This window comes from Ictidomys tridecemlineatus, chromosome 7 (genome assembly GCF_052094955.1).
Source record: "Ictidomys tridecemlineatus isolate mIctTri1 chromosome 7, mIctTri1.hap1, whole genome shotgun sequence".
Lineage (NCBI taxonomy): Eukaryota > Metazoa > Chordata > Mammalia > Rodentia > Sciuridae > Ictidomys > Ictidomys tridecemlineatus.
Window position 1 is genome coordinate 32,138,762 of NC_135483.1, and position 27,117 is coordinate 32,165,878.

The following is a 27,117-nucleotide window of genomic DNA, read 5'->3' on the forward strand; positions in this document are numbered from 1 at the left end:
TAACATATGGTCTCTTTTAGAGAAGGATCCATGTGCTGCTGAGAAGAAAGTGTATTCTCTCCTTCATGGATAAAATATTTTATATATGTTCATTAAGTCTAAATTATTGATTGTACTATTTAGTTGTATAGTTTCTTTGTTCAATTCTTGTTTGGAAGATCTATCCAGTAGTGACAGAGATGTGTTAAAGCCACACAATATTATTGTGTTGTGGTCTGTTTGATTCTTGAAATTGAGAAGAATTTGATGTACATAGATGCTTCATTTGGGGGGGCATAAATATTTATGATTATTATGTCTTGTTGATGTGTAATTCCCTTAAGCAGTAAGAAATGTCCTTCTTGGTCCCTTCCGACTAACTTTGGCTTGAAGTCCACTTTCTCTGATATGAGGATGGGCATCCCTGCTTGTTTACACAATCCATGTGAGTGGTATGTTTTTTTCCAATCCTTTCATCTTCAGTGTGTGGATGCCTTTGCCTGTGAGGTGAGTCTCTTGTAAGGCAGCATATTGTTGGGTCTTGTTTTTTAATCCAGTCTGCCAGTCTATGTCTTTTGGGTGAGTTTAGGTCGTTAACATTCAGGGTTATTATTGAAATACGATTTATATTCCCATTTATTTTGGTTTATTTCTGTTTCTTAATTTGACTTAGTTTATCCTTTTATTGTCTTTTCCTTTAGTGTAGTTTCTCCCTTTTATGGTTTTTACTTTTTATTTTTTCATTTCCTCCTCATGTAATATTTTGCTGACAACGTTCTTTAGTGCAGACTTTCTAGTTGTGAATTCTTTTAACTTTTGTTTATCATGAAAGGTTTTTATTCCATCTTCAAATCTGAAGCTTAATTTTGCTAGATATGAAACTCTTTATTGGCATCCCTTTTCTTTCAGAGCTTGGCATATGTTGTTCTAGGACCTCCTAGCTTTGAGGGTCTGGGTTGAGAAATCAGCTGAGATCCGAATTGATTTCCCCCTATATATAATCTGGTACTTTTCTCTTTTGTCCTTTAAAATTCTGTCCTTATTTTGTATGCTAGGCATGTTCATTATAATGTGTCTTTGTGTGGGTCTGTTGTAATTTCATATATTTGAAGTCCTTTAAGCCCCTTGTATTTGATTTTCCATTTCATTCTTCAGGTTTGGGAAATTTTCTGATATTATTTCATTAAAAAGATTGTGCATTCCATTGGTTTGTATCTCCATTCCTTCTTCTATCCCAATAAATCTTAAATTTGGTCTTTTCATGTTATCCCATAATTCTTGGAAGTTTTATTCATGGTTTCTTACTATCTTCTCTGTGTGGACAACTTCATTTTCAAGATTATATATTTTGTCTTCATTGACTTAGGTTCTGTCTTTCAAGTGGTCTAGTCTGTTGGTGATACTTTCCATTGAATTTTTAATTTGGTTTATTAATTCCTTCATTTTGAGAATTTTTGCTTGATTTCTTTTCAGAATATCTATCTCTTTATTGAATTGATCTTTCACCTCCTGAAATTTATCTCTAATTTCACTCCTTACATCATCCTTTATGTCAAGTATCAGTATATATATACATTCAGAACTCCTTCTCTGACACTTCTTCTACTGTGTTGTCAATGGATTCTATTATTGGAGCATCTTGGTTTTGGGGGATGCTTTGTTCCCTTGTTTTTCATGTTGTCTATGTGTCTTCCCATCTAGCAGTGTGGATCTGAGGCAATACAGTTTCTACACTGTAGACTTTTAGTGTCCCTAAAGGTTTCCACTACCACATGTTTAAGGGGGAGATCAATATTAACACCAATGAAAAAATATATATATATAGCCTTAAAGCAAATAGCTCCTATTAAAACATCAAGCACTTCTCTCACTGGCAGACCCTAGGGCTGAGTGCCAGGACCTGTGCACCTGTCTTAGAAAACTATCCTGTATGGGACAGATCAGGACTAGGCACTGAGAGCTGCAGGCTGACCACATAGCTGTTCAGGCTGGGCTGGATTCATTCTAGGGAGGAGTTGGGAAACAGGAGACCAGGAAGCTGGAGGGTCCTGCCAGGTGCCCTTCTGATGTCAGACCTGGCGGGACAAGGAGATTAGTAGATGTCCACTGGGGAGAGAATCAGGGACTGGCCTTGTGCTGGGGCCCAGCATATGCTGGCTGGAGTGGGCCCCAGGAATCCAATGGAGTGCTGGACCAGCTGCCTGGACGAACTGAGAGCAAGATGCCCCCATACCCTCCTTCAACCCTTTAATTCGCTGTAGCTCACACCTCAGGACTTGTGGAGCTGGGGAGAGTCTGGCTCTCTCCCACTTCTGCATCAAGATGGTGGCTATCAGCACACCCAGCAGGAGGACCCTAGGTTCAACCAAAGCCACAGACACTTAGACAATGGACCTCCAGGACCTGGCCGTTGTCCCCAAATGGAGGAGGCCACATTTGGAGATGGGGCAGTGGGTGGGTGGCGCGGCAGTGCAGCAGTCCCATGGTTAGTTTTTTGTTGTGTTGTGTTTTCCATGGCAAATTGCCTGGCAAGCCAAAGAAATAGTTGTTCTTTTCAAGAAGCCATCTACTGGTTTATTTCAGCATTACAATGATTTCTCTCCCAACACAATTAGTTCAATAACTTGTTTTTCTTAACATTCAAATGAATTACCTTGAAGTCAAAAGTTGAATTAAAAAGAAATGATGCTAAAGATAAGTTTGGAGATCCAGAGAAGTTTTCAAGAGATTCTTAACTGTGTCTTTATTAATACAGACCAAACACTAAAGGCCCACCAGAGTAAAGACAAGTTGGACAAGGTGAAATTGAGGTTAGTGAGCTCTTCTTACATACCACTGAGCTCTGAGTAGGTCTTGGAATCCAAGAGTATATCTGATACAGATTTTGTTTTCCAGAACTTCACAGACTGGTTTCCTTAAGTACACGGTTATGTAAGAGTTGGATAGCCAGGTGTTATTCTTGATCTACAACAAAATCACCTTACTTCCCATGTCTGGTTCTAAATGAGTACCTCCTGCAACAAAAGAGAAATTTTACCCTAGAATTATTTGTTTAATTAGAACAACATTTTTAGTGATGAAGATACACAGCTCCATCACCTTCAATTTATATCAGAGACAAACAAAAATAGTAAAATTAGATGGCACAGACAGTGCAGAGAGAGAAGGGGTCTGACCTCAGAGGAAGTGGGAAGAAGTGCAGGTGAAAGGAACCACACCTCACTCCCCTTGCTGTACCCTGTGGTCTGGCTTCTTTACATTGAGGTCATCGGTGTCCTAACAACATCATGTCTACGATCTCTAATAAAGTGTTGAGGGCTCTGAAGTCGCACCTGCTCTCCTTGCTCCAGCCAGAGCCTCTCAGGATTCCTGGAAATGTAGTAATAAATCCCAGAAAGTTCTACCTTTGGCTTTGGACCTTGACATCATGGAATTTTGTTATATTTGCAGGGATAGGAACAGCACTTCCAAGTTACAAATGGCTTTTAAAACAAAAAGTAAATATTGGTAAACATTTGGCTTTGGAGTGTGGTGTTACTTAAGGCATAAATTACAGGTTCCAGAATGAAAGGCTTGCCTCCAACTTTTGCTGCTGTGTGACCTCAAGTAAATCATCTGATCTCAAAAGGGTTATCTGTTAAAGAGAGAAGTAGTACCTAGCTCAAAGAGTTATTGTAAGGATTAAGTAAAATAACAGGTAAAGACTTTGGCCCAATACTGTCAATGTGAGTGCTCAATAAATCTTAGCAATTAGCTGAGCACTGTAGCACACACGTGGAACAACTAGGGAGGCTGAGGTAGGAGGATCACAAATTCCAACCCAGCCTCAACAACCTAATGAGGTTCTGCTTATATATATATATGACTTGGAATATATCTCAGTGGTAAAGCACCCCAGGTACAATCCACAGAACCAACCAAACAACAACAACAAAAAAAAAAAAAAAAAAAAAAAAAAACGAAGCTATTGCTGTATTGTTTTTCAGGACAACCATTTTCTCCTGCCCAGGTGCAGTGCATAATGATTGCACTCTGGAGTTGCACATTGGACCAGCTCTCTCAACAGATCTACAGAATCAGTGTCACCATTCCTGCCTATCTTTTCACATATCACTGAGCAGTGATAAAAATATCCCTATTCATTTTTACAACTTTAAAGCCAGTCCTATTGTGTTAGTCCTGTGCTGCTGTAACAAAATACCTGAGACTGAGTAATTTACAAGCAACAGAAATTTATTTTTCACACAGTACTTTCCAAGATCAAGAGGCTGGAAGGTTCTGGTGAGGGCTGCTTCCAAGATGGTATCTTGTTGCTGCATCTTCTGGAGGGGACAAACATTGTGTCTTCTCATGGTGGAAGGGAGTAAGGGCAAAGAGCCAAATACCATATTAAACCTCCTATGTTAAGGGCTTGATCCCATTCACAGGGAGGAGTCCTCATGACCTAATCAGTCACCAAAGGGCCCACTTCTTTATACCATGGCTCACTTCTAGTTACTCACTTAAGTTACTGTGAGAATTATGGAGGGGCATGAGCATTCAAACCACAGCACCCACTAAGCATCACCCCTTGGTGACTGTGGGTTTTATACCCTGCACATAGCTCCCTTTCCAAGTGATCCCTCTGACCCAGAAACTTGGTTTTCCATTCACTCATCAGGACCCAAGAAGGTTCAATTCTAGAAATACACCAGAAATGCACTCCCTCTTCACAGAAACTCAAAACTCCGAAAGTGCAAAGGGTGAGATATAAGCTCTCATCAACCCAGATCTCATTTTTCCAGGTGGGGAGACCAAGGCCCCAAGATTAAGTGACTTGTCCATGTGTCACACTAGAAGTTGACATGGGAGCCAGGATGAAATTCCTCATTCAATTTTCTTCCAACCCTCTGTGCTCTCTACCTTTCTCCACCCTTGGTCCCAACACTGATCCAGATATAACTCATCACCCTACCAGGAAACTATCACAGGGCGGGCCATAGAGTTGGGGTTTCCACAGATCCTAGCTTAGATGTGCCATTGAGATACCCACATCTTCTTGCTCAGTCTTGCTCACACATAGCCTCCCCATCGTCTGCCCCACTGAGAGTTCTTCTGTTAGGTAGAACTGATGGCCTGAGAAGCTTCTCATGGCCCTCAGTGGGAGGAGTGTGGGTGATGGAGCAGGAGATAGCAAAAACAAACTGGACACCTCCTGATAACAGGATGGCAGGGCCTGGTGGGCTTCCAAAACACCAGCACCATTCCGTGAAGGAAGACCTGCTGGCACTTCTGGATTTCTGTGGCAGCTCTGGAAAGCTCTTCCTACAGATTGCTGTCACCTTTACTTCAAAGCAGATGTGTGTCTCTTAAGCCTCAACAATCTTTCTAATCCTTCTTTCAAATTACCCCTCTGAGGAGCAAAGTGTTCTCAGACATGCCTGGATAATTAAGTCAATCAAACTGACGATTCCCCAGCAAGAATGTAAGACAACAGGGGTCCTGCTTCTTGCCTTCCTCCCAGTGCCAACATCATATCCCCATAATACTTGATCATTGTCCTCTGAGGGTCCTGAGGGTCCAGGTATAGGGCAAGAAAACCGAAGTTCCAAGGACAGGCTTCCTCTGCTGAGCGTGTTTGTCCCATTCAGCCTTCAGCCCTGCAAGACATTGCTCAGGAATGATGGCTAGAAAGGGGAAAAACCCTTTCTGTTCTGCCAGCCAGCATTTCTCTCTGGAATGTTCTCTCTCTTCTATTACTGCTGGTGAATCTCAATGAATAATCCCTCCCCCTACTTTGATGACTGCTGTCGTTCTGGTCACCGATGTTGCTTGGCTACCTCAGTCAAAGCCGGTAGAGATGTGGAATCAACACACAGACTCCGGGAGCTGGAGAGAGAACTGGCAGGAGCTAATCCTCAAGTCGTAGTCCAGTAGCTCAGTTTATTTTTGGAATGCATACAATTGTTATAGGGTTCAAGTGGGGCGTGCCCATCTATCTTACGAAAGCAAGATAGTATCCATAAGCCAATCATCTTCTGCCAACGTAACCGCACTATGAGGATGCTCTAAGTATTGCTATCATCAGGAAGGGTCTTTGTCCCTAGGGGAGGGGTTTTCTAAGAAGTTTTAATGCCTGAAGCTCCTGACTATCAGTTTCCTGGCCTGGCAGTTTGGCAACACTAACCACAAGTGCTAAGGATGTGGTTTCACTAACAGCTTGCTAGAGCAGAGCACCCTATCCTGCAGGCATTCCTATCAGGCCTGAACAAGTGTAGATTCTTCAAGCACTCCAAGCTGCACATAGCTGCTAGCTGCTAGCTGTAAACTGAAAATTATTCCAACAGATGACATTCCAAGAGCCCCTTTTCTGACAAACATTGAAGTGAATTAAAGGTGGGAAGTTCGTTCTGTGTTGTGTTGCTGGGCATTTCATGATATAAAATGTCCGAGATAAAGAAACCTTTTGAAATCATTCATCTGAACCGTTTCAGAAAGGATGACGCCACTGACATCCAATCTTGCTTTCTCTGGGTGGTGCGACTTGAGCAGTGTGTAGGAGTTTCATTATGTGCATAATTACCCCCTTTCACCTTCATACAAAGGTCCCTCGACAATACTTTGTGTAACTTTCTTGGGCTTTTGTTCCTGGCTTGACAGCCCAATCTATTGGAGCTTTTATATTATTGATGCTTTCTAATTTTTAATTATCTGGAGGTTTGGATAATCTGGGCTTGAGGAAATTTAGCAATAATACTACTTTGCATTCTACTATTACAAATACTATCTCTGGGTCACGTGTGACATTGAATCTTTAAACTCCAACCATCTCCCTAGTCTCTGTCAGTTGACTTTCACAAGCAACAGGAAAAGCAAACCAGCTCATGCAAAAGGTTGGAAGTGTAGGGAAGGGGTAGGGTTGGTTTTCAGAGCTCAGTGTCTCGAGAAACCACTGTATCTCTTTCTCTCCTTCCTGCTGTTCATGTTCACTCTGTTCACTGAGGGCTGTTCCCCTGTGTTGTTTAGATGGCTCCCACAAGTCTCTTGTTCACACATGCCTCCTGGCTTCAAGTTCAGCAGGAAAGAATAAGCCTCTTGTCTGTTCCTTCTAACAGAAATCTTGGGATCTACTCTCCCTGGTCACAATTAGTCTTTTGGGGGCTCGTGCCCACCCCTGAACCCATGCAACTACAATGACTACTATTATTATCACTTAGCCCTCTACCCAACCCCACCCACCATAATTAGTCCTTGCAAAGCTAGGATTTGTTAGGTAAATCTGAAAATTTGCCACTGGAAGAGGTCTGCCCTGTCGAGGACCCACCCAGAAAAAGGAAATGGACCTCACCTCAGCCCTGGCAAGTTCTTGACTTATGCCACAGAAAGGAGAAATTCAGGATGCATCAAAAGGGGCACAAACATTTATTTAAGAAGGCAAAGAGATTTATCTAGGAAAGCAAGCTATAGTGCAGGATATGCACTCAAAGGGAGATAAAAGCTTTGAGGTGATAAAAGCTTTGGGGGTCTTGGGCTCTTCTTTTTAAAGGAAACTATAAATAGTGAATATGAGAAGTGGGGGGTGGGTAACCTCAGCTTGGTGGGCTCAGTTCTCTTAATCATGGAGCACAAGGCAGGTCACAGTGGTCTGATTCTCTCAGGATATCATTCAGTGGATACATAATGTTTGGAATATACCCATATCATAAATCTCTAATAATATTTTTTCAGTGGCTTTATTTAGTCTGTCTAAAATATGGTGCATAAACTAGAAACAAATGTAGATAATTTGTTTAATCATTTGGACTTACAATACTCTTAAGAAATCAAGGGCTTTTTAAGAATTTAGGCCTGGAGGAAAAGTGGGTTAGGGAATAGGGGTGTTTGAGGGGCTTCTTAAAGTTAGGATCCTTTCCCTTCCCTGTGGGTCTCCTTTCTACCTGTCCTTATTTCTTCTATCCCACTTCAGTATGACACTCCCTGATGAAGGTGCCTTCATGTCCATCCTCAAATTTGCTTTTCAAAGCAAATCTGGAAGTCAAGAACAAGTTTATAAGTGAGAAAATGGGGGAAACAAAAGAATAAAAGACTTATTTGGAGACCTCCAAGCTAGTTTTCTGGAAAAGCCAGGAGTATAAACCTAGATCTTTAGAGTTACAGTACCCGTTATTGACCAAGAAAATATTGTTGTTATGTGTTGTATCAATAAAACCCAGAGAACAGTTAGACAAGTCACTCTGGTTTCAAGTATTTCACTCTGAACTGAAAATCTCAGAGACTGTGCGAAATTTGCTTCTCTTATAGTTAAAGGAAACCCAGACCTAGGGGCTCTGTTCTGACGTGCGTCTATTTGGGTGCTCTGCTCGCTGCTGCAGGGTCCCTGGATGTCTCCTGTCCCCTTCTGTTAGTCTTTCGGTACAGGCTCCTGAAGGACCAGAACCCGGTGGAGATCTTTCTTTCCTCAAAGCGCCTTTTCTTATGAAGGAACATATAATTTCCCTCACTTTGGAAACTCCAAGATCTCTTCCTTCTAACGGCTCAGAAACCCGGGTGGACTTCCAGCCCCAGGAGGGCCTGTTGGACCGGTTCTGCCCCCGGCCTTTGTCGCGGGTCCAGCCCTCCCGGGGGTGGAGCCCTGCAAAACTTGGACCCCTCCGTACCCCGCCCCAGACTCGGGATTGGCTGTCCTCTGGCGGAGCCTCAGCGGGAGCTTGGGGACTTCTCGTGGGGAACTTCCTGGAGGGCCACCTCGGTCGCCCAGGCCACCCCTCGTGCAGCTCTGGGCCGATAGGACCTCGCGGGCCCCTCGCCATGTCGCGGCTCCTCATCCGCGGGGGTCGCGTGGTCAACGATGACCTCTCGCAGGTGACAGACGTGCTGGTGGAGGATGGCGTGGTGCGGGCGCTCGGCCGCGACCTGCTGCCGCCCGAGGGAGCGCCCGCGGGGCTGCGGGTCATCGACGCGGCGGGCCAGCTCGTCCTGCCCGGCGGCATCGACACGCACACGCACTTGCAGTTCCCCTTCATGGGCTCGCGCTCGGTCGACGACTTCCACCAGGGCACCAAGGTACCCGCCCCGCGCAGCCCGCGGGCCTCCCGCGCTGTCCCAGGGCAGCGGACGGCCAGGACCCGGTGGCAGGAACGAACCGCAGGGACCCGAGGGTGCACCGAGCTGGCGTCCCGATGCCCAGTGCGGAGCCTGTTCCCGTAGGCGCCGGGTTTCAGGGGCATCAGACCAGCCTTGGCCACCTAGGCGCCCGCTACTGCTCCCTTAGGGTAATTTGACAAGTTTAAGGCAGTCTCGGTGGCCTCGCCCTCATTTCTCTAAGCCCATCCTCTCAACCCCCCCGTCCTTGGTGTTCTGTGGAAGTCCACGAAGTTTCTGTACTACCTATAGAGTCTTTCTAAAGTAGGCCCTCCCAGCCACTGTCCCCTCCCTTCATCCCAGCCAAAACCAAATGCAAAACCCATTCACTTAGGAGTCCTGCCTTGTCTCAGAGTTAGTGTGTGGCGGGGGCTGTCTGCTAGGGTAGGAAGCACGCCCCTTCCAGGCCTCACTCCCACTAGGAATCCTCCAGCCCGACCAGAGTTTGAAAGAGAAAAGATCCAGGGATGATCTCCCAGCACCCACCAAGACATCTCACCCCCTCCCTTCTCCCACTCTGGGGGCATCCAGTGTGGTTCTGATTCTTGCTGCCTGAGTTACTGATGGTGTAGGAGGGCCGTGAGGGAGGTTTGGGTTCCTCTAGAAGAAAGACTAGAAACTGGGCACAGTGAAAGGCGCCTTTAACATGTCCTCATCATAGGTTCTGGAAACAAAACAGGAAGTTAACAGGGTAGGCTTTACCGGAGAGTGAAGTTAAAATTCCACTCTCAGCACTGGGGCTACCGCCAAACCACACATTCTGGAGTCTCAAGTTTGGGACTGCCTGAGAGAAATAGTTCTTTCCAGACTGAATGTGTACTTATTTCTTTAAGGCCAAAGCTCTTCACTTGGGAATGTGTGTGAGGTTTCCCCCAGGATCATGCAGACCTGGAGGTGTATGTCAAATCAGGATTGTTTGACAGTCTTTTCAGATCAGTTTAAATGATCAGTGTTTAGTTTACTGTCCTCATTTTCAACTATTTTAATCTCTTTGCACCTCTCCCGCCCTCCAAGTTCTCCAATCCTTTATGATTGACCACTAGGTTTAGCAGAAAGAAGAAAGGGAGGTAATTTGACCCAGAGACAAGGATCTGGGGCAGGCTGCCCAAATCAACACTTAGAAAGCTTCTTCCTAGTTACTTATTATTGACCTTTATCATATGGTCAATAAAGTGTTTTTGCAGGACAAATCATTATCTGCTTTGAAAACTGGCAAGTTTCGTTTTTACATATTCCTTTTCCCCTTTTGCTAAAAAAGTAATGGGTGTTGAATTTTGATTAACTCATTTTTATATTTTTTTAAAGAATTTGTTCAGTTAGATTATAGAAAATTAGTCAAATGATAGAAAAGTACAAAGAATAAAAATATTACTAATGGAGAATTTGCCTTCAACAACCACTAGTGTTTTGGTGTATTGCCTTTTGCTTTTTAATGTGCTATATTTTACATAACTGAGATCATATTATGTATATGTATATGATGAGTATATATGTGTGTAAAAGTGTAAATTTTTGTAATCTACTGTTTTCAATTATAGTGCATACATTTCCTGTTATCACTAAGACTCACACTAACAAAATGCTATATCAGGTTATTCCATTGAACACCCTCTTTTGCAAGATGGGGAGCTACTGTTACCAACCATTAGTTGCCAGGCCCATTAGCAGTATTCTCCTCACACTGAGAAGTAGCTTTCATTTCTCTCTCCCCTCAAGGGTTGCACATGAAGTAGCAAAAATGAGGAGGAAGGGACATTTCTTCCCTTTCTCAAGATTGTCTATATGTGCATGGAGGTCCTGGAGGGTGGTTTTTAGTCTTTTATCTGTTCCTGTTGGACATTCTGGGATTTTTGTAGCATAGAGAGATTTGCAGTTTCTACCTGAGAAGGCAGGTCTTGTGGCATATTGTAGTCTGTTGCCAAGATATGAAAGGACTTACCCACCAGTTGTTTTTCTAGGGTATTTTTGTTCTTAAAAGTCTATTGAAACAATAAATAAAAACACATGCATGAGTTTAAGATCATAAGTCCAAAATGATAAGATTAGAGAGATGAAGGTCAAAGACTTAGCAAGTACAAAATTCCTGTTGAATATTAAACAGTACCCATAAAGAGGCTAAGTTACAAAGTCTACTTCAGAATTGGTTGGTTGGATCCAAGAGAGAGAACAGTTTCCTGCCCCAACCAGTACCCTCTGTACAGGGTACCAGCTGGATAAATGTGGATCACACAAGCACTAAAGTGCTGCCTGAGTTCTGGAGTGAGTGAACCCTGGAGTTCTTTTGTCTTCTTTCCTAGTCTTCACAATAATTTCCAAGGCAATGTTGGTTAGTCTCTGGTTTGAGAAATCAGGGACAAAGAAGCCTTTTGTAAATACTGGTTGTATTATATATGAAACTTGAAAAATGTCTTCTTCTTAGTGCTGTTAAGTAACATTTATCAAGCACTTGCTACATACCAGGCCCTGTGCAGTTATTTTCCAACAATCCTGGTTGCCATTATCAATTTTTCACAACTAAGGAAATTGAAGCAAGTTACCTGGCTAAGGTCTTGTCATACACCTAGTAAATGTCCAAGTGGCTCTTCAAATTCCATTATTGCCTGACTCTATCACTAGAGCTCTTACCTTTTAGACTCTATGCCTTTGAACAAATGTCTAATACTCAGATCTGTCAGAGTGGGAAGTGATGGATGAGTACGCTGTGTAAGGAGCATGCTAATAGGAGATGGCTTTTCTCAAAAATAAAGCAGAGTCATCCTCAGGAAATGCAGTCGTCCTTCACTTTCTCAAAGATGGAGGCAGTTTAGGTCATCAAAATAAATGTGTATCACAGGTATTATCTTTGTAAGGCATTTGTGCATACATTTATAGCAATATTATCTCAAAGAGTACAAAAGTGGGTACCTGAAGTACAGAAAGCCATAAAGAAAAAATGATATGTAATGCTTTCAGGAGATGGGCCCCAAAAGGTTAGACAACTATTTGCTTTCTGTGTCCACCAGCCTGTCCATTCATAATATATGACATGTTTGAGGGAGGCTGTTTGTGGTATTCTATTTATTGATCCCTCATTGTGATGGCACCTAATTTTTAAAAAGAAATATAGGTCAACTAAAGGTTATATATTTTGTAAATTTAATTCATGTCAAAGATTGTTTTAAAGCCTGCAATTGACTTACTTAATTACAGGTAAAAGCTTTCTATCTGATGTAACTAATGGAAATAATGTGCTTTATGGAAATCATATTTCATTTTGTTGTTCTATACTGGATGTACAGTGGTCTTCTAATAATTCAGTATTCATGAGGAAGGACAATAGGATTTTTTTATTCAATGAATATTCAATAAAGGTGAAGGAATTACAATTTTGTTTTTATTATGTCCCATGATAAGAGGGTCAATTAAAAGACTTCAGCAAGTTTTCAAATATTTATGTTTATGTTTGTACATTCATGCAGGTCAGAGTGAATGGAGTCCCATTAAAAACCTGGTAGAGGGGCTGGGATTGTGGCTCAGAGGTAGAGCGTTCTCCTAGCATGTGTGAGGCACTGGGTATGATCCTCAGCATCACATAAAATAAAATATTATGTCTGCCTATAACTAAAACAAACAAAAACACAAACAAACAAAAACCTGAAGTCAGTAGCTAGAAGTAGGATCCTCTTTTTTAAAAACTGGAAAAACATTCATCACACTTTTTTTTTTTTTTGTCTTTTTGGTTAAGGGCAAAAATTTCTCAAAGTTATTGAAAAAGGAATCCATGCTTTGCTTTGGAACTTTTTGGTAAAATGCCATCGAGATGATTACTTAGAAGGCATGTGATTAAGCACACATTTATGGTTGTATTTATAGAGCTTTCTCACCTTGTGGAAGAGCTGTGCTTCAGAAACCCTGAACTTCCATTTTCTGTCATTTGCCAGGGCTGGGCTTCAGGGAAGAGCTGGGTGGACTGACCCCATGACCTCGGGCAAGTCACTCCCTCTCTCAGGGTTGTCACCCTTTCCGTATCTGTGAAATGAGGCATTGGTAGGACAAACAACAGTTTTGTTGTTAAAAGGCATAAAATATATGTATGCTTCACCTCCAGCCCTCAATAAGATTCTGGTACATTATAGTCACTCAATATACACTCACTGAATGAATAAACTGCTTTTTTAAAAAAGGGAAACACAGAAGAGAATGAAGAAAAATAACATCCCAATCACTTATAACTTCACCATTTTGCTACCTGTTTTATATTTTTCTTTTTCTTCTTGCTATTTGTTTCAGAGTTTTTAGCTGGGGAAGAACATACGAACTTTTTTTTATTCTACTAAATGGTTTGTAGTCAGCCATGTGCATTAAACATTTCCCCATATCCTTAAATTTTATAATTAGAGAACATGATTTTTCTGGTGCCATTATTCTCTCTGAGGCCGAGTCTTATTCTACTCTCTGGCCTCAGTGTCTCTTGAGCATCAGGCCAGAGTTCCTGTCTTCAGATATCACAACCTGGATGCTCCAGAGCCTCTCAAACTTAGCCTTTTGCAAACCCAATGTATTGTCTCTTCCAAGTGCCTGGCCTGTTTTTCTTCCTGTTTCTCAAACTGTTAATGGCTATGCTTATCTCTATGATGGGTACTTTGGACCTTCCAGGGTTTTTTATTTTTTTTTTTGTTTGGTGTATTTTGGACCTTAACTGCCAGGTAATACCAAATAACCCCAGATAGAGGATTCTTCAAGATGATCGCTAGCTTCCATTAACTCAGCCAACACATATTTATTGCAAATCCATCAAATGCCAGGCATTGTGGTTGACACAGGGGTGATAGAGATTAAAACCACGGTCTTTGTTCTCAGCAGCAGATAGACCACAGATATATGAACCTCTAACTTGGGCCTAAGTAATAAATTGCAGTCACTAGGATTTGGGCCTTGTAGACTTAGCTCTGATGGTTGTGACTAGTTTTGAGTAAATATTTGAGGTCCGTGACAGCTGGCACTTGCCCTTTCACAAAGTCACCATCATACTGGTCAATCCCCAGGCTGTGTTTCTGAGCAGGTTAGGTGGCTGATAAGTGAGACAAGGCATCTACCCCTCAACACCTCTGTGAACTTTATTCTCACATGTCCAGTAACAAATGGAGGGGGGACACTTCAAATATTCAGTTAAGTTTCATTTCATCCAACAGGGAAATTGCCTGTTATGGTGGCAATCATGAATTCCTGAGGCTTAAGAATTGTTTACACATAAAAGCAAAAACCTAAAATATTAGCTTAAAACAGAACAAAATGCAATCTGTTTACATCAAGAACTCCTTTGAGGCATGTCAATGGAAATAGACAATAATTTTGTTTGCATTCCGAGTGAGCACTGATTAGGGGGTGGGCTTTGGACAAAACTGAGCATTCAGCCTTCAGATGAGCTCACAGTCTGCATTTCATATTAACATTGTCATTTGAGGATCTAGGAAACTACATGGCCGGGGCCAGTAATATTTTGGGGAAATGATATTTTATATTCATCTGCAAAACTTCCACAGCTTTTCTAGTTTGCTGTCAGAAAAGTCAACCATCATTATTTCATTGCATCACCCTTGGGAGGAATTGGCCCCTTCCTTCCTTTCTCTTTTAAACATTTAGAGAATATTTATGTGGCAGACACTATCATGGGCACAGGGCATACAAAGATGAAACCACATCAATTTCACTGAGGGATAGAATAAAAATTCCCCAGTCGATTTTAGTGTGTAGCCAGGGTTAAGAATCGACCCCTAGACTAGGTAGATAAGGGAGCAGGGGAGGCAGGAGTATGAGTGACATCTCTCTCTGAGGTTAAAAGGGACTGAAAGGTCTCAGAGAGGAAGGATGGGGTTGCTAAAGTGGAGTGAGTGAGTTGGGGGGGTAACTTATTACAAAGCCTAGGAGACGGCTCAAGTTGAGAACATGCAGGGAATTCTGGGCTGTGTGACAATTGTGTTTTCTTTATCTTAAGAGCATCAGGAAGTCAAGAAAGCCTCAGAAATGGGCAGTGTCCCTGGGCAGGGTGCCTCTTGCCTTGCGGTTTAGTTCATATTGTCTCTGGAGGATTGGGGGGACTGCTCCCCAGCTGCTCACAGCGGTTACCTGCTCAATAACACACCCTCTCTCTGGTCTTCTTTCTCTGCTTTTTCCTTCCCTTTCTATTTCTTTACTCCTCTGTGTAAGTCCAGCCAGGAGGAGATGAAGAAGAGATTCCTGGAGTAGATAGGAGGTGGCCCAGAGGGTCTTTGGGAATGGACTGGACTTGAGAGTTCAGGGAAGAATTCAGAGAGGTAAGGTTCCAGGGGGATTCTTCAGTATCTAGTTTGCACAGTTGGGTAGATAATAGTGTGATCAATATTTCAAATTTTGGGAATCCAGAAGCTGAGGGTAAACAGAAACGTGCAGGAAGGGCATCATGACAAAGTTGAGTGCGCTCTGGATTAGGGACATAAATCAAGATTCTGAAGTTTGTTTTCGTAAATCATAATGACTACAAGAAGGCTGAAAAGAGCTTTTCTCCCTAAGGCTCAGCTGGACTATTGGATTTTTTTTTTCTTTTGCTTGGGCAGATCAGATCCTGTGACTCATTTTGCTAAAACAAAGTCAGTTGTTTTTGGATGAGCTGAAAAATGACAATTTGGCAGCCCCAAGAAGAGGAAGAAAAGGCTTTGGGAGATTTTCCATAATGATTTACAAACCTAAGGCATTCTTAAATAAAATCTTGTGTTATGTAACACTATGGCCCACTCTTGGTCAGAGTTGATCTTCATTCAAGTTCCATTGCGTTTGTTCTGGAGACATCATAGGCTTCCCTCCCCCGCCCCAGCCTCCCAAAGAGGATTTGAGATAAATTGGAAGCTTTTCAAGGGAGAACAGCCAAAGTAATTAGGAGCTGAGAGAATTGATTTATGAGCCAAGATTAGAAAAGGTAAATGCATTTTGTTTGGCTAACAGACAAATAAAAGTGGAGAGAAGTCAATCAGAAGTACAAACAAAGAGAACCATTAGTTTTCCTCTAGTGACAGCAAAGACCTTCAGACCCACTGTCTCTCTCCCACTCCCCAGTGTCTCTAAATTCATCCCGGTCCGGGGTGAAACGGGGAGGAAGGGTGAGGAGGAGAAACAGAACAAGAAGGAACAAATAAAAGATAAGTGATGCTCCTCTCTTTTCTCCTAGTTAATTAGGGAAGTGGAGCATTTGTGATCAATCCTTCCTATTCAAGAGCTTTGGATCTGTGGCTCAAGGAAGCCCTTTGACCAAAACGTCTTCAGTCTAGTAAGAAGACCATCAAGAGTTCTGTCTTCACTTACAGACCAAGGATAGGTGTATATGTCTGTGTCATCTGTGTAAAATATTTTTCTTACCAAAGCTTTGCTTTTACTATAATCCCAGCGGTTTGGGAGGCTGAGACAGGAGGATGGCTAGTTCAGAGCCAGCCTCAGCAAAAGCAAGGCACTAAGCAACTCAGGGAGACCCTCCTACTCAGGATGTTCCATATTAACCTGTGCTCTTTCTAAATGGTGGGTGGTGCTTCTCCTCTGTCCGCTCAGCTGCCCTCTTTTCAGACATCTCCATCAACTCTCACTGGACTCCCTTTGAGCTTCCAAACAACCATTGCCCTGACTTCCTCCTGTGGGCACCGCCATTTTTTTATGGTCCCCATTTGCCTTAATTCGGCCCTATTCTGCTAAACTGCTGACTCCTCTTTTCCTGGGTGCCTTTCTCAGGGTCTGCCCTTGTGCATTCACTTTTCATGGAAGGACAGGCTTTGGAGCCTGGTGACCCTGATTTCAATCCTGCCTTTGTCTCTAGTTGTGAGACTGTGGCCAAGTTATTTAATGGTTCTCTGTTCCTTTCCTTCACTCTTAAATGGGGTTAACAGCACTGCAGAGCTGTTGAGATGATTAAAATATGCCAAACCTCAGAGTAGCTCCTGGCACATGACAAGCACTCACTATGGGTTAGATGTTCTAATTACTGGCAATTTCCATGTGTATGTCCTACTCTTTATTTAAATCTGACCTTCCTCTGATCTCTGAGTCAGTATTTTCCCCCTCTAAATTCCCTATTGTCTTTTCTCTGTTCCTCTTTTAGGGAGCTTAGTAACTTTTACTTCCCTTTAACTATTTCTCTACTATTATTAATTATAAAACCAGATTTACTGTCTGTTAATATGATTGAATTATTTTATTATGATCTGTCCTTATTTTTCTATTTTTCCCTCTGGACTACACACACCTGGAAGGCAAAATCTTTGATTCTTTGTGTGTCTCCCCCACCTACTTCCTTCACTTCATGCAATGTCTACACAGGGTAGACTTTTATTATAATAATCTTATTAAAATATGATTTATATGCAATAAAATTCATCCACTTAAAGTATACAGGCTCTTCATACATTCACATGATTGTACCACTGTGTTAGCTTTCCATTGCTGTAACAAAATAACTGAGATAAACAGCTTAAAGGAGGAAAGATTGATTTTGCCTCCTAGTTTCACAGGTTTCAGTCCATTGTCATTTGACTCCATTGTTTCTGGGCCTGTGATGAGGCAGAACATCATGGTGGGGAGGATGTGGTAGAGCAAATCTGCTCAGCTCATGGCAACCAGGAAGCAGAGATTATATTAAAATATAATGTATATGCAATAAAATTCATCCATTTAAAGTATACAGGCTCTTCATACATTCATATGATTGTGAGAAGAAGCAATGGGGTCTGGGGACAAGATACAGCCTTCAAGGATATTCCCCTAAGGACCTGGTACCTCCAACTAAGCTCCATGTCCTAAGTTGACACCATTGTCTAAAAGCCCACCAAATTCTGAACCCGTCAGTGGAGCAGTCTATTGATGATGTCATGGTCCTCTTGATCCAATCACCTTCCAACGGCTGCCCCTTTGAGCACTGCTGCTTTGAGGACCAAGACTTCAGCACATGAGCATTTGGGACATAATTAAGATCCAGGGCTGGGGATGTGGCTCAAGCGGTAGCGCGCTCGCCTGGCATGTGTGCCGCCCGGGTTCAATCCTCAGCACCACATACCAACAAAGATGTTGTGTCCGCCGAGAACTAAAAAATAAATATTAAAAAAAAATTCTCTCTCTCTCTCTCTCTCTCCCCTCTCTCACTCTCTCTAAAAAAAAAAAAAAAAAAAAAAAAAAAAAAAAAAAAATCCAACCCGTAACAGCAACCCTCACCATAATGAGTTTCAGGACTTTTTAACATCCCCTCCTCCACACACAAAACGCCACCTTCCCTTTAGCTATCACCCTCTACTCTTCTCCATCCCCTCCAACCCCAAGCAACCACTACTCTGCTTGCCATTTCTGTGGATTTGACCCTATTGGACATTTAATATAAACGGAACCATACAATGTGATCTGTTGTGACTGGTTTCCTTCACTGAGCATCCTGTTCTCAAGTCTCATTCATGGTTTAGCCTGTATCAGTACTTTATCCTTTTGATGCCAAATACTAATCCATTGTATGAATATACAACATTTTGTTTATCCATTCATGAGCTGATGACTGTTGATCAGATTCAAATACCAAAGTACCTGACATAAACGACTGAAAGGTAAAAAATTTATTTCAGGTGACAGTTTCTGAGGTTTTAGTCCGTGGCCAACTGGCCCCATTGTTCAGGGCCTGAAGCAGGACAGAACATCATGACAGAAGAATGCTGCTCAGCTAATGGAAGCTGGGAAGTAGAGCAGAGAGGTCAGGGACAAGACACAGGTCCTAAGCGTACACCTCCAGGTACCTAGTTCCTTCAACTATGCCCTACCTATCTTTGGTTCCCATCTTTCCCAGCAGTTGATTCAAATTATTAATCCATAAAATAGATTAATCCACTGATGAGGTTAGAGCCCTCATAATTCAATCACTTCTCAAAAGCCCCACCTCTGGACACTGCTGCTCTGAGACCAAGTCATCTCCATATGAGCCTTTAGTGCACATTCCAGATCCAATCCGTAAGAATGGATAGATGGATTATTTCTGCTCTTCAACTACAATGGAAAATGTTGCCTTGAATATTCGCATACAGGTTTTTGTGGGGACGTGTTTTTACTTCTCTTGGATGTATACCTAAGGGTAGGATGATTAGGTCACATGGTAACTATGTTTAATTTTCTAAGGAACTCAAGACTGTTTTCCAAAATGGCTCCATCATTTTAGATTCCCACCAGAGGCATACAGTTGATCTTCTGTAACGTGGGTTCTGCAACTGTGGATTTAACCAACCATGGATTGAAAAACATTTTTAAATTGCATCTTTATTGGACATGTTCAGGCTTTTTTTCTTGTCAGTATTCCCTAAATAATATACTATAACAACTGTTTACAAAGCCTTTATACTGTATGGGGTAGATAAGTAATCTAGAGATAACTTAAAATATACAGAAGAATGTGAATAGATTTCATACAAATGCTATTCCATTTTTCTAAGAGACTTGAACATCCATAGATTTGGGAGTCCTGAGGGATTCTGGTACCAATTTCCATGGACACTAAGGGATGGCTATGTCTAGTTTCTCCATGTCTCATATGCAGTAAACTTTTCAAAGGGAAAGAATAAGTTTTGTAAGCTTGATTTCCAATTCAGTAGATCTGGAAAAGTACTTTCTTCTAACAGTACGTTACATTAGAAAAATGCTCCTCATTCTCAAGGGATGTTTGTGTTGTGTTGCGAAGACACTTTGAGAAGGAAGAAGGTGAGAAGATAAATCAGTATCCAAATAAAAACACAACCTAAGATTTTTTTTTCTCGTATTGTCACTATACCAATAGGGATTTCTTAGGAAATGCAAATATGTATATTTTTTGGCATGAATAAAACCATGTAATATATAAAGGCAGAGATAAAGTATAGAATCCTGTACAACAAACGAGTTTTCTAAGAGCCAAAATAATTGAAGTAAAGCCAAGTGACTTAAGGAAACAAAAAAGTCTATTGAAGTAAGCAAGAAAAAGGAGGTAGAATAGAGCTGGCAGTCCAGGTAGGACATGGGAACATTTGGTGCATCCAGAGGGCAGTGTGAGGAGGGTGACACCGGTGTGATTAGAAGGCATGGGAGAGAGGCTGATGGCACTGCCTTCCTCCATTGCCATACTACCATGTTTCTGGAGATGAGATGATGTAGAAAAAGTGGAGGAAGTCCTAATTCTGAGAGAAGGGTGCAAAACTCATGATACAGCATGCACTGAAGCTTACAAATCCCTTGCATGAGTCAAACTCTGTACTAAGTCCTTTATTTACAAAATCCCACTTTAATCCTCCTAGCAGGCCTGTAGGTTGGGTGCAATTGTTGTCCTCACTTTGCAGATGAGGAACTGAAGGCACACAGAGGTTAAGAAATTGCTCAGCTAATAAGTGTTGAATCTGAGCTTTGTGCTCTGGAGCCGGAGAGCCTCCTGGGGCCTTGTCCTAAATCACAGTGCTATCGCTCCTCCATGTCTGTATTTGTTTTCTTCACCTGCATTGTTTGAGTACAACAATTAAAAGCACATTAACCACCCTGTGGTTGTAGTTTAAATGAAATCAATTTTAATAATTAGTCCAAGGCATTTGATTTAGTAACAGTTTTTAAATTAGTTGTAACAAAATGTAATGTAATATAATAGGCCAGGAGGTATATGGAGAATTGAGATAGAATGCAGGGACTTACAGGACACGTTAAGAAGATTCAACTTTATTCCATATGCAATGAGAAGCATCAAGTTTTTAAAATTCTTGTTTTTTTTTTAATTGACACAAAATAACTACATATTTATAAGGTACGATGTGCTATACATATATCAGTTGTGTAATGATCAGATCAGAGTAACTATCATATTTATCACCTCAAACTTTCTGCTTGGTGAGAACATTCAAACTCTTCCCTACAAGCTGTGTTGAAATCTACCCTACACTCTTGTTAACTGCGATCACCTACCATGCAATAGAATGCCAGAACTTATTCCTCTTGTCTAGCTGTAACTTTGTCCAAGCTGACCAACCTCTGGCCAACCCTTGTCCCCTTTAACATTTGAAGTCCAGTGGCCACTGGCCAATTTGTACTTTGGAAATATCCCTCTGCATTGAGGGCTTGCATGAAGAAGGGAGCAGAACTGGAGAGATGAAGACCGATCGAGACTGTTAACACAGTCGGGGTGAGAGAGGGTTCTGAACTGAACCAGAGGGGCCGCAATGGATAGAGGGACAGTTGTAAACCAAAGAAAACCATGTCAGAGGGAAAGGCAAGAACCCTGTTGGTTTTCCAGGATCCTGGATGGATCCCAGGGCAGTTTATTAGGGTCCAACACGGACCCTAATAAAATGGAATTTTACTATAGTGAGTATAGTTTCTTGACGGGAAAAAAAAAAAATGTTTGAACCTCTCACACTTTCCCATTTTGGCTTTTCTTTACAGTCCTCGCTGTTTTCTTCCAGTCAAGGCCACTTTCACCTTATCAGATTTGTCATTCTTTTTTTGCAGAAGCAATGCCAGCAGTTTAAACACTTCAAACTTTAATTTATGGGCCGTCTACCCATGTCCCTCTGGGTCTTTTAAATAGGCAGCATCATTGTACAATTTTCTGGACCCATCAAGTTTCCCCGAATACTTGCAAATACACATTGCTCTAGGTGATAAGTGACTTGGCTAGAAATTGATGGCTAACTTGTCGAAACCCTCTTGTGATTCCAGGCTGCTCTGGCAGGAGGCACCACCATGATCATTGATTTTGCCATCCCCCAGAAGGGTGGCTCCCTCCTTGAGGCCTTTGAGACCTGGCGCAGCTGGGCTGACCCGAAAGTCTGCTGTGACTACAGCCTCCACGTGGCTGTGACGTGGTGGAGTGACCAGGTGAGGCATCCGGGTTCCAGTTTGTTCCTCTTAGTCCCCTTCTTCTTGCTCTGCCCAAGAGCAAGAACCTGGTAACGTCAAAAGGCAAGACTCTAGTAGTGTCGGCTGCTTGGAGACTTGAGGGAGGCCACTCCACTGCACGCTCTTTTGTAGTATTTAAATTCTGAATTCTGTGAAGAATTATCAATTTAAAAAACTACAATAAAAAATACATAAAGCCACTAAGATAAATCCTTTATGCTCCTTCATGCAGCTTCTCCTAATATTTAATGCATGAATTTTAAATGCTTTAAATGTAATTTTTAAAGTACTGATTTCTCTTTTTCTCAACTTCAACATTCCCAGAATCTTGTGATTCTCCCACTGATTAGAACTTCAATTAAAAGTGCTTAGGTTCTGGGAAAAAAATTAAGGAGATTTTATATCTAGAATTCCTTCAAATTAGATGTCTCCTATCCCTCCCCTGACACTTTGTTGAGAGAGGGGATGCAGACCAGCACCATTTCCAAGGCCCTCTCTCCACGGTTTCCTGACCTGGATCTTCCTGCACAGCTCTGCTGATGCTACCCCCTGGCAACTGTTCATAATAGAGTCTAACCTCTAACCAGTCTTCCAGGTCCACTCATGACTTAGGCCATTGCAGAAAAGATAACAAGATTCAGACAACAAAGACCGTTTTAAGAGCTGATAAAATATGTTGATTTTGCCCTGTAAATTTGTATGTGCCTTGGAAGAAACTTTTAACGGGGATTTAAATCCCAACTCGTTTTTCCACATTGTACATCATTCAGGTATCTTTTTGTCCAGAAGAGTTCACTATAGCAACATTATCTGAGTATCTCAGGCTCCCACCTCTTCCCCCAAATTGGGCTTTAGATATCAAGTTATTATAAAATGAGTAATCTATATTTAACAGATAGTTCAACAAATATATGATAGCAAAGTTTACAATCACAATTAAAGTTGATATTGATTTTTCTCCAAAATTCCATTCTAAGTGTTGCATCTTTTCTCTTTTATGCCTTGAAAGCACATCTTTCTTTCCTCCTTCCCTCCCTCCCTCCAGTTTTTATTTTATAAGACGAAACAGAGATGATACTGTTTGCCCTTATCAGACTCCTCACACTTTAATATGCACAGGGATAACCTGGTGACTATGGTTAAAATGTAGGTTCTATTCAGTTGCTATAACCAAGCTTCACAAACAGAATGACTTAAACAACAGAAATGTATCATCTCCCCTTCCAAAGGCTGGAAGGCCAGGATCCAGCTGTCAGCTGGGTTGGTTCCTTTTGAGGATGCGAGGGAGTTCCAGATCTCTGTCCTGGGCCTCATAGCTCGATGTGATCTTTGGTGTTGCTTGTCTTGCAGAAGCTTCCCAGCAGTCTCTGCCTCTGTCTTCACATTGTGTTGTCCCTATGTGCAAGTCAGTGTCAGTTTCCTGATTTTTTAAGGCCACCAATCATATGGGATTAGTGTCCATGCTAATGACTTCATCTCAACTATCATCTACATTGACCTTCTTTCCATATAAGAAGTTGGGATCCAACATATGAATTTTAGAGGCACAGAAGTCAACGCATAGCAATAGTGCAGAACAGGGTGGATCCTGAGACTCTGCATTTCTGGCAAGGCGATGCAGATGCTGCTGGTTCAGGTACCATTTTTGGAGGAGTGAGGCTTAAGCCTCTGTGCCTGAGGATAGCAGAATGGGACTTTCCATGGATGTGGATGATGGGATGATTATTTTCTACTTCCATATACATCCACATCTTCTCCTTCCTCCTTTTGGGAACTCTTCCTGTGGTTTTAGACTTGACGTCACTTAAGCTTCAAGTCCTTCTAGATCCATGATTGCTTCTATTGCAGCCACATCGCTTCCTCTTCATTTTCTAGAATAATTTCCTCAGACTGGGAGATGGATGCAGAGAAGTTTATACCAAATATAGAAATGAAGTACCTTGGGGAAAGCTATTAACTTTTTCATGATTTAAAACATCAGAGCAGCAGCAATTCATCAGATAAAATAGTGTGTATGGTGAGAGAAAGATTAAGAACTTCCCTGCATTATTTCTGGAACTAAGTTTTTTCTCCTTATTTTACTGATATCTTTTCTGAACGTAATTTTTTTGGAGAATGTTGAAACTATTCAAGAGTGACACATCGTTGTTGTTGTTGTTCCCATTTAGGTTAAAGAAGAAATGAAAATCCTTGCCAGAGATAAAGGTGTCAACTCTTTCAAGATGTTTATGGCCTATAGGGATCTGTACATGGTGGGAGATAAGGAGCTCTACGCAGCCTTCTCTCAGTGCAAGGAAATTGGTGCAATTGCTCAGGTCCATGCAGAAAATGGAGACTTAATTGCAGAGGTAAGCATTTGCATTCCAACCCTTCTACAGAAATAAAAGCAGCCATAACTTTGGTGAAGATGATTGGCCTAAGAAGTGAACTCATTCAGGGCAGTGAAGGACACAAGGACCGAACAGAAACTGATTTTCTGTGGCTCATAATTATTTGACTTGCTTACTTAAGCCCCTGCTCTGAGTTTTAGTCAACTGATATACACACTGGTAAGGATTTCCCTTTTTTAAAACAGCTACCTATATTAGATTCTAACCATGTGCTATTGTAAAAACACATGTAGCTTTCCCTGTGACCCTCAGCACTTGTGTTTTGTTTGTTTTATTAGTAGTTTGGGCTGCTGGGTTCCAAATGCTAAAGTGTGGACAGCATCAGTGTAATCTGGTGACTTAAGCAGTGTATTAGATAGCTTTTGAAAGGCTCTTCTCTTTTCAGAAACTGGGAATTAAAATGTACTCTGGAGGAATCTGGATGATATTTATTTCTCATGTTAGTTCCATTATTAATGCCCAAAGGGTGCACTATCTGCAAGATTTAAAGAGCTGTCTCTTACTCTTTATATTAGCAGATTTTTTTTCTCCCCAGGCTCAGCTCCCATTACAGTGAGTGAGATTGAGGCTCAGTGGCCAGCAGGCAGTGGAAGTAATGAGAAGAGGGCATGAGCTGTAAAATCAAACAGACCAGGTTTAAATTTGACTCTTCCATTCCCTGGCTGCATGACATGAGTGAGTCATTTTACCACTCGGATTCTTGACTTTTTGCCCTTGTGTGTGTGTGTGTGTGTGTGTGTGTGTGTGTGTGTAAGAAATAAAATTTTGGAGTAGAGAAATAATTGACCCAGCATTATTTACTGGATTGGGTTGGTGAGACAGCGATGACTACCATTAGGTTAAAAAAAAAAATTAAGCTAATCACATAATATATTATAATGGGGAGTCACTTCAACAAAGATCTGTATGTAGTATTTGGTTTTGTTTGTCTGAAACAATATTCTGTTCTTCAATATGGACATTGTTTTTCAAAGAGTGTCATTAGAATGAGCCTCGTATCTTTTTTTTTTAAACTTTTCAATCAAAAGAATTTGGTGGTGAAAATATGCATATGGAAAATTAACATATGGTATGGGTATACTGAAGTTATTTTTACCAAATATGCACACTGTATACACACACATGTGCACATACTCACACACACTCACACACACACTTACATACACATCACACATACACACCCCTATACTTAGCACCTCTAAAAAATTCTAAGTACCTTTCATTTTTGATGAAGTAACAATAAACAATACTTGTTGTTGGCAAACCTTCCTGCTGTCGTTTTACATTCTTGCTGTCCTTTTAGGAGGCAAAGAAGATGCTGGCACTGGGGATCACAGGCCCCGAGGGCCACGAGCTGTGCCGACCAGAAGCCGTGGAGGCAGAGGCCACGCTGAGGGCCATCACCATAGCCAGCGCTGTGAACTGCCCTCTCTATGTGGTGCACGTGATGAGTAAATCTGCAGCCAAGGTGATCGCAGATGCAAGGAGAGATGGTAATTCCTGAGTAAGAGCACTCTTACAAGTCAATCCTAGCTGAAGAGGGGGATAAGATACCTGTAGCCTCTGCCTTTGCTGGTGAGAGAGTTGCATGCAAATGCTCACAACTTTTCTTCCCCCCTTTTAATTTCATCCTGTCCTTCCTGTTTCATCCTTACATATATCTATTTTTTTTCTTTGTTTACTCATCTTAATAGCTGCCCATCTTCCTTCAGGTTATTTCTTCCTTATCTTTGGGACCTCACACCGTTTCTTTCAGTTCATGGCCTTACCTGCCACCTCATGAGCAGCCACATTTTCATCCGATGGCCAAATGCAAAGTTCACCAGTTAATTTGAAAGAGGCTTCCTCACCTCTTAGGCATCCCCACTCCCTCCCAGCATCTGAATCAGGCCGGTGCAGGGCGCATGGTGCATGCTCAAAATTTTTCTTTAGAATTGAATTGATTTGTCTGAGAGCAACTTGGGTGTTGGAGTAATTAAAGCAATTATCTAGTACAAACAGTATTTCAAATGATGATTATTTGAAGACCTTAAAACCAAAGTTATTTGGGGCTGAGGCTGTGGCTCCGTGGTAGAGCATTCGCCTAGCATGTGTAAGGCACTGGGTTGGATACTCAGCACCACATAAAAATAATAAATAAAATAAAATTATAAAGATATCACATCAATCTTTAAAAAACAACTTTGGTTATTTTTATCCCAAATTACCTATTTGTCTCTGTTTTCTAGTTCATCCTGGCATATAGACATCTTAAAAGAAATAGAAAATCTCCTATTCATGATAAGAGTTGGGCCAAGAAATAATTTCATTCAGTTGCAACTACTGGTAAAGGAAGGAGAAAAAGCAAAGTGGTGCATTTTATTCAATGACTTTGGGCCTTGCTGTGTTGTGCTATAGCTTCTATCACCTCACCTTTAGAAACTGAGGAAGGTTTGTAAATCATCTGGTTGGCTTCCCCCACCCCGAAGCTGGCTACACTGGCTACATAGTTTATGTGCATTATAGAAACTATGAAAGTGGATTTGGAGTGTATATAATTGGTACTAAAAAAAATTTATTAAAATTGCTTCTTGTAAGGAGATCCAGTAAGGATTTTGTGAGCCATATGCACTTTTTAAAATGCAGTCAATCAACACTTGTGTTAAGAGTGAGCTTAATTTCACACAGGTGTCACAAAGGTCTTGGTCCCAACTATTTCAGATTGCTTGTCTCCCACATCTCACATATGATAGAATTGCAGGATAAAAGCAGC

The 27,117-nt window shown here is 41.6% G+C and overlaps 1 protein-coding gene across 1 annotated transcript in view; it reads left to right on the top strand.

The window, feature by feature from the left end:
- Positions 1-8,286: 8,286 nt before the first annotated feature.
- Dpys (dihydropyrimidinase) overlaps positions 8,287-27,117 on the top strand; it is a 73,323-nt gene continuing 54,492 nt past the window's right edge. Inside the window, exons 1-4 of the mRNA XM_005316263.5 lie at positions 8,287-9,021; positions 21,796-21,954; positions 24,144-24,323; positions 25,669-25,858. Of these exons, the coding sequence (XP_005316320.2) occupies positions 8,434-9,021; positions 21,796-21,954; positions 24,144-24,323; positions 25,669-25,858 (1,117 nt within the window). The 5' untranslated portion in view covers positions 8,287-8,433. The remainder of the gene's footprint in view (positions 9,022-21,795; positions 21,955-24,143; positions 24,324-25,668; positions 25,859-27,117) is intronic.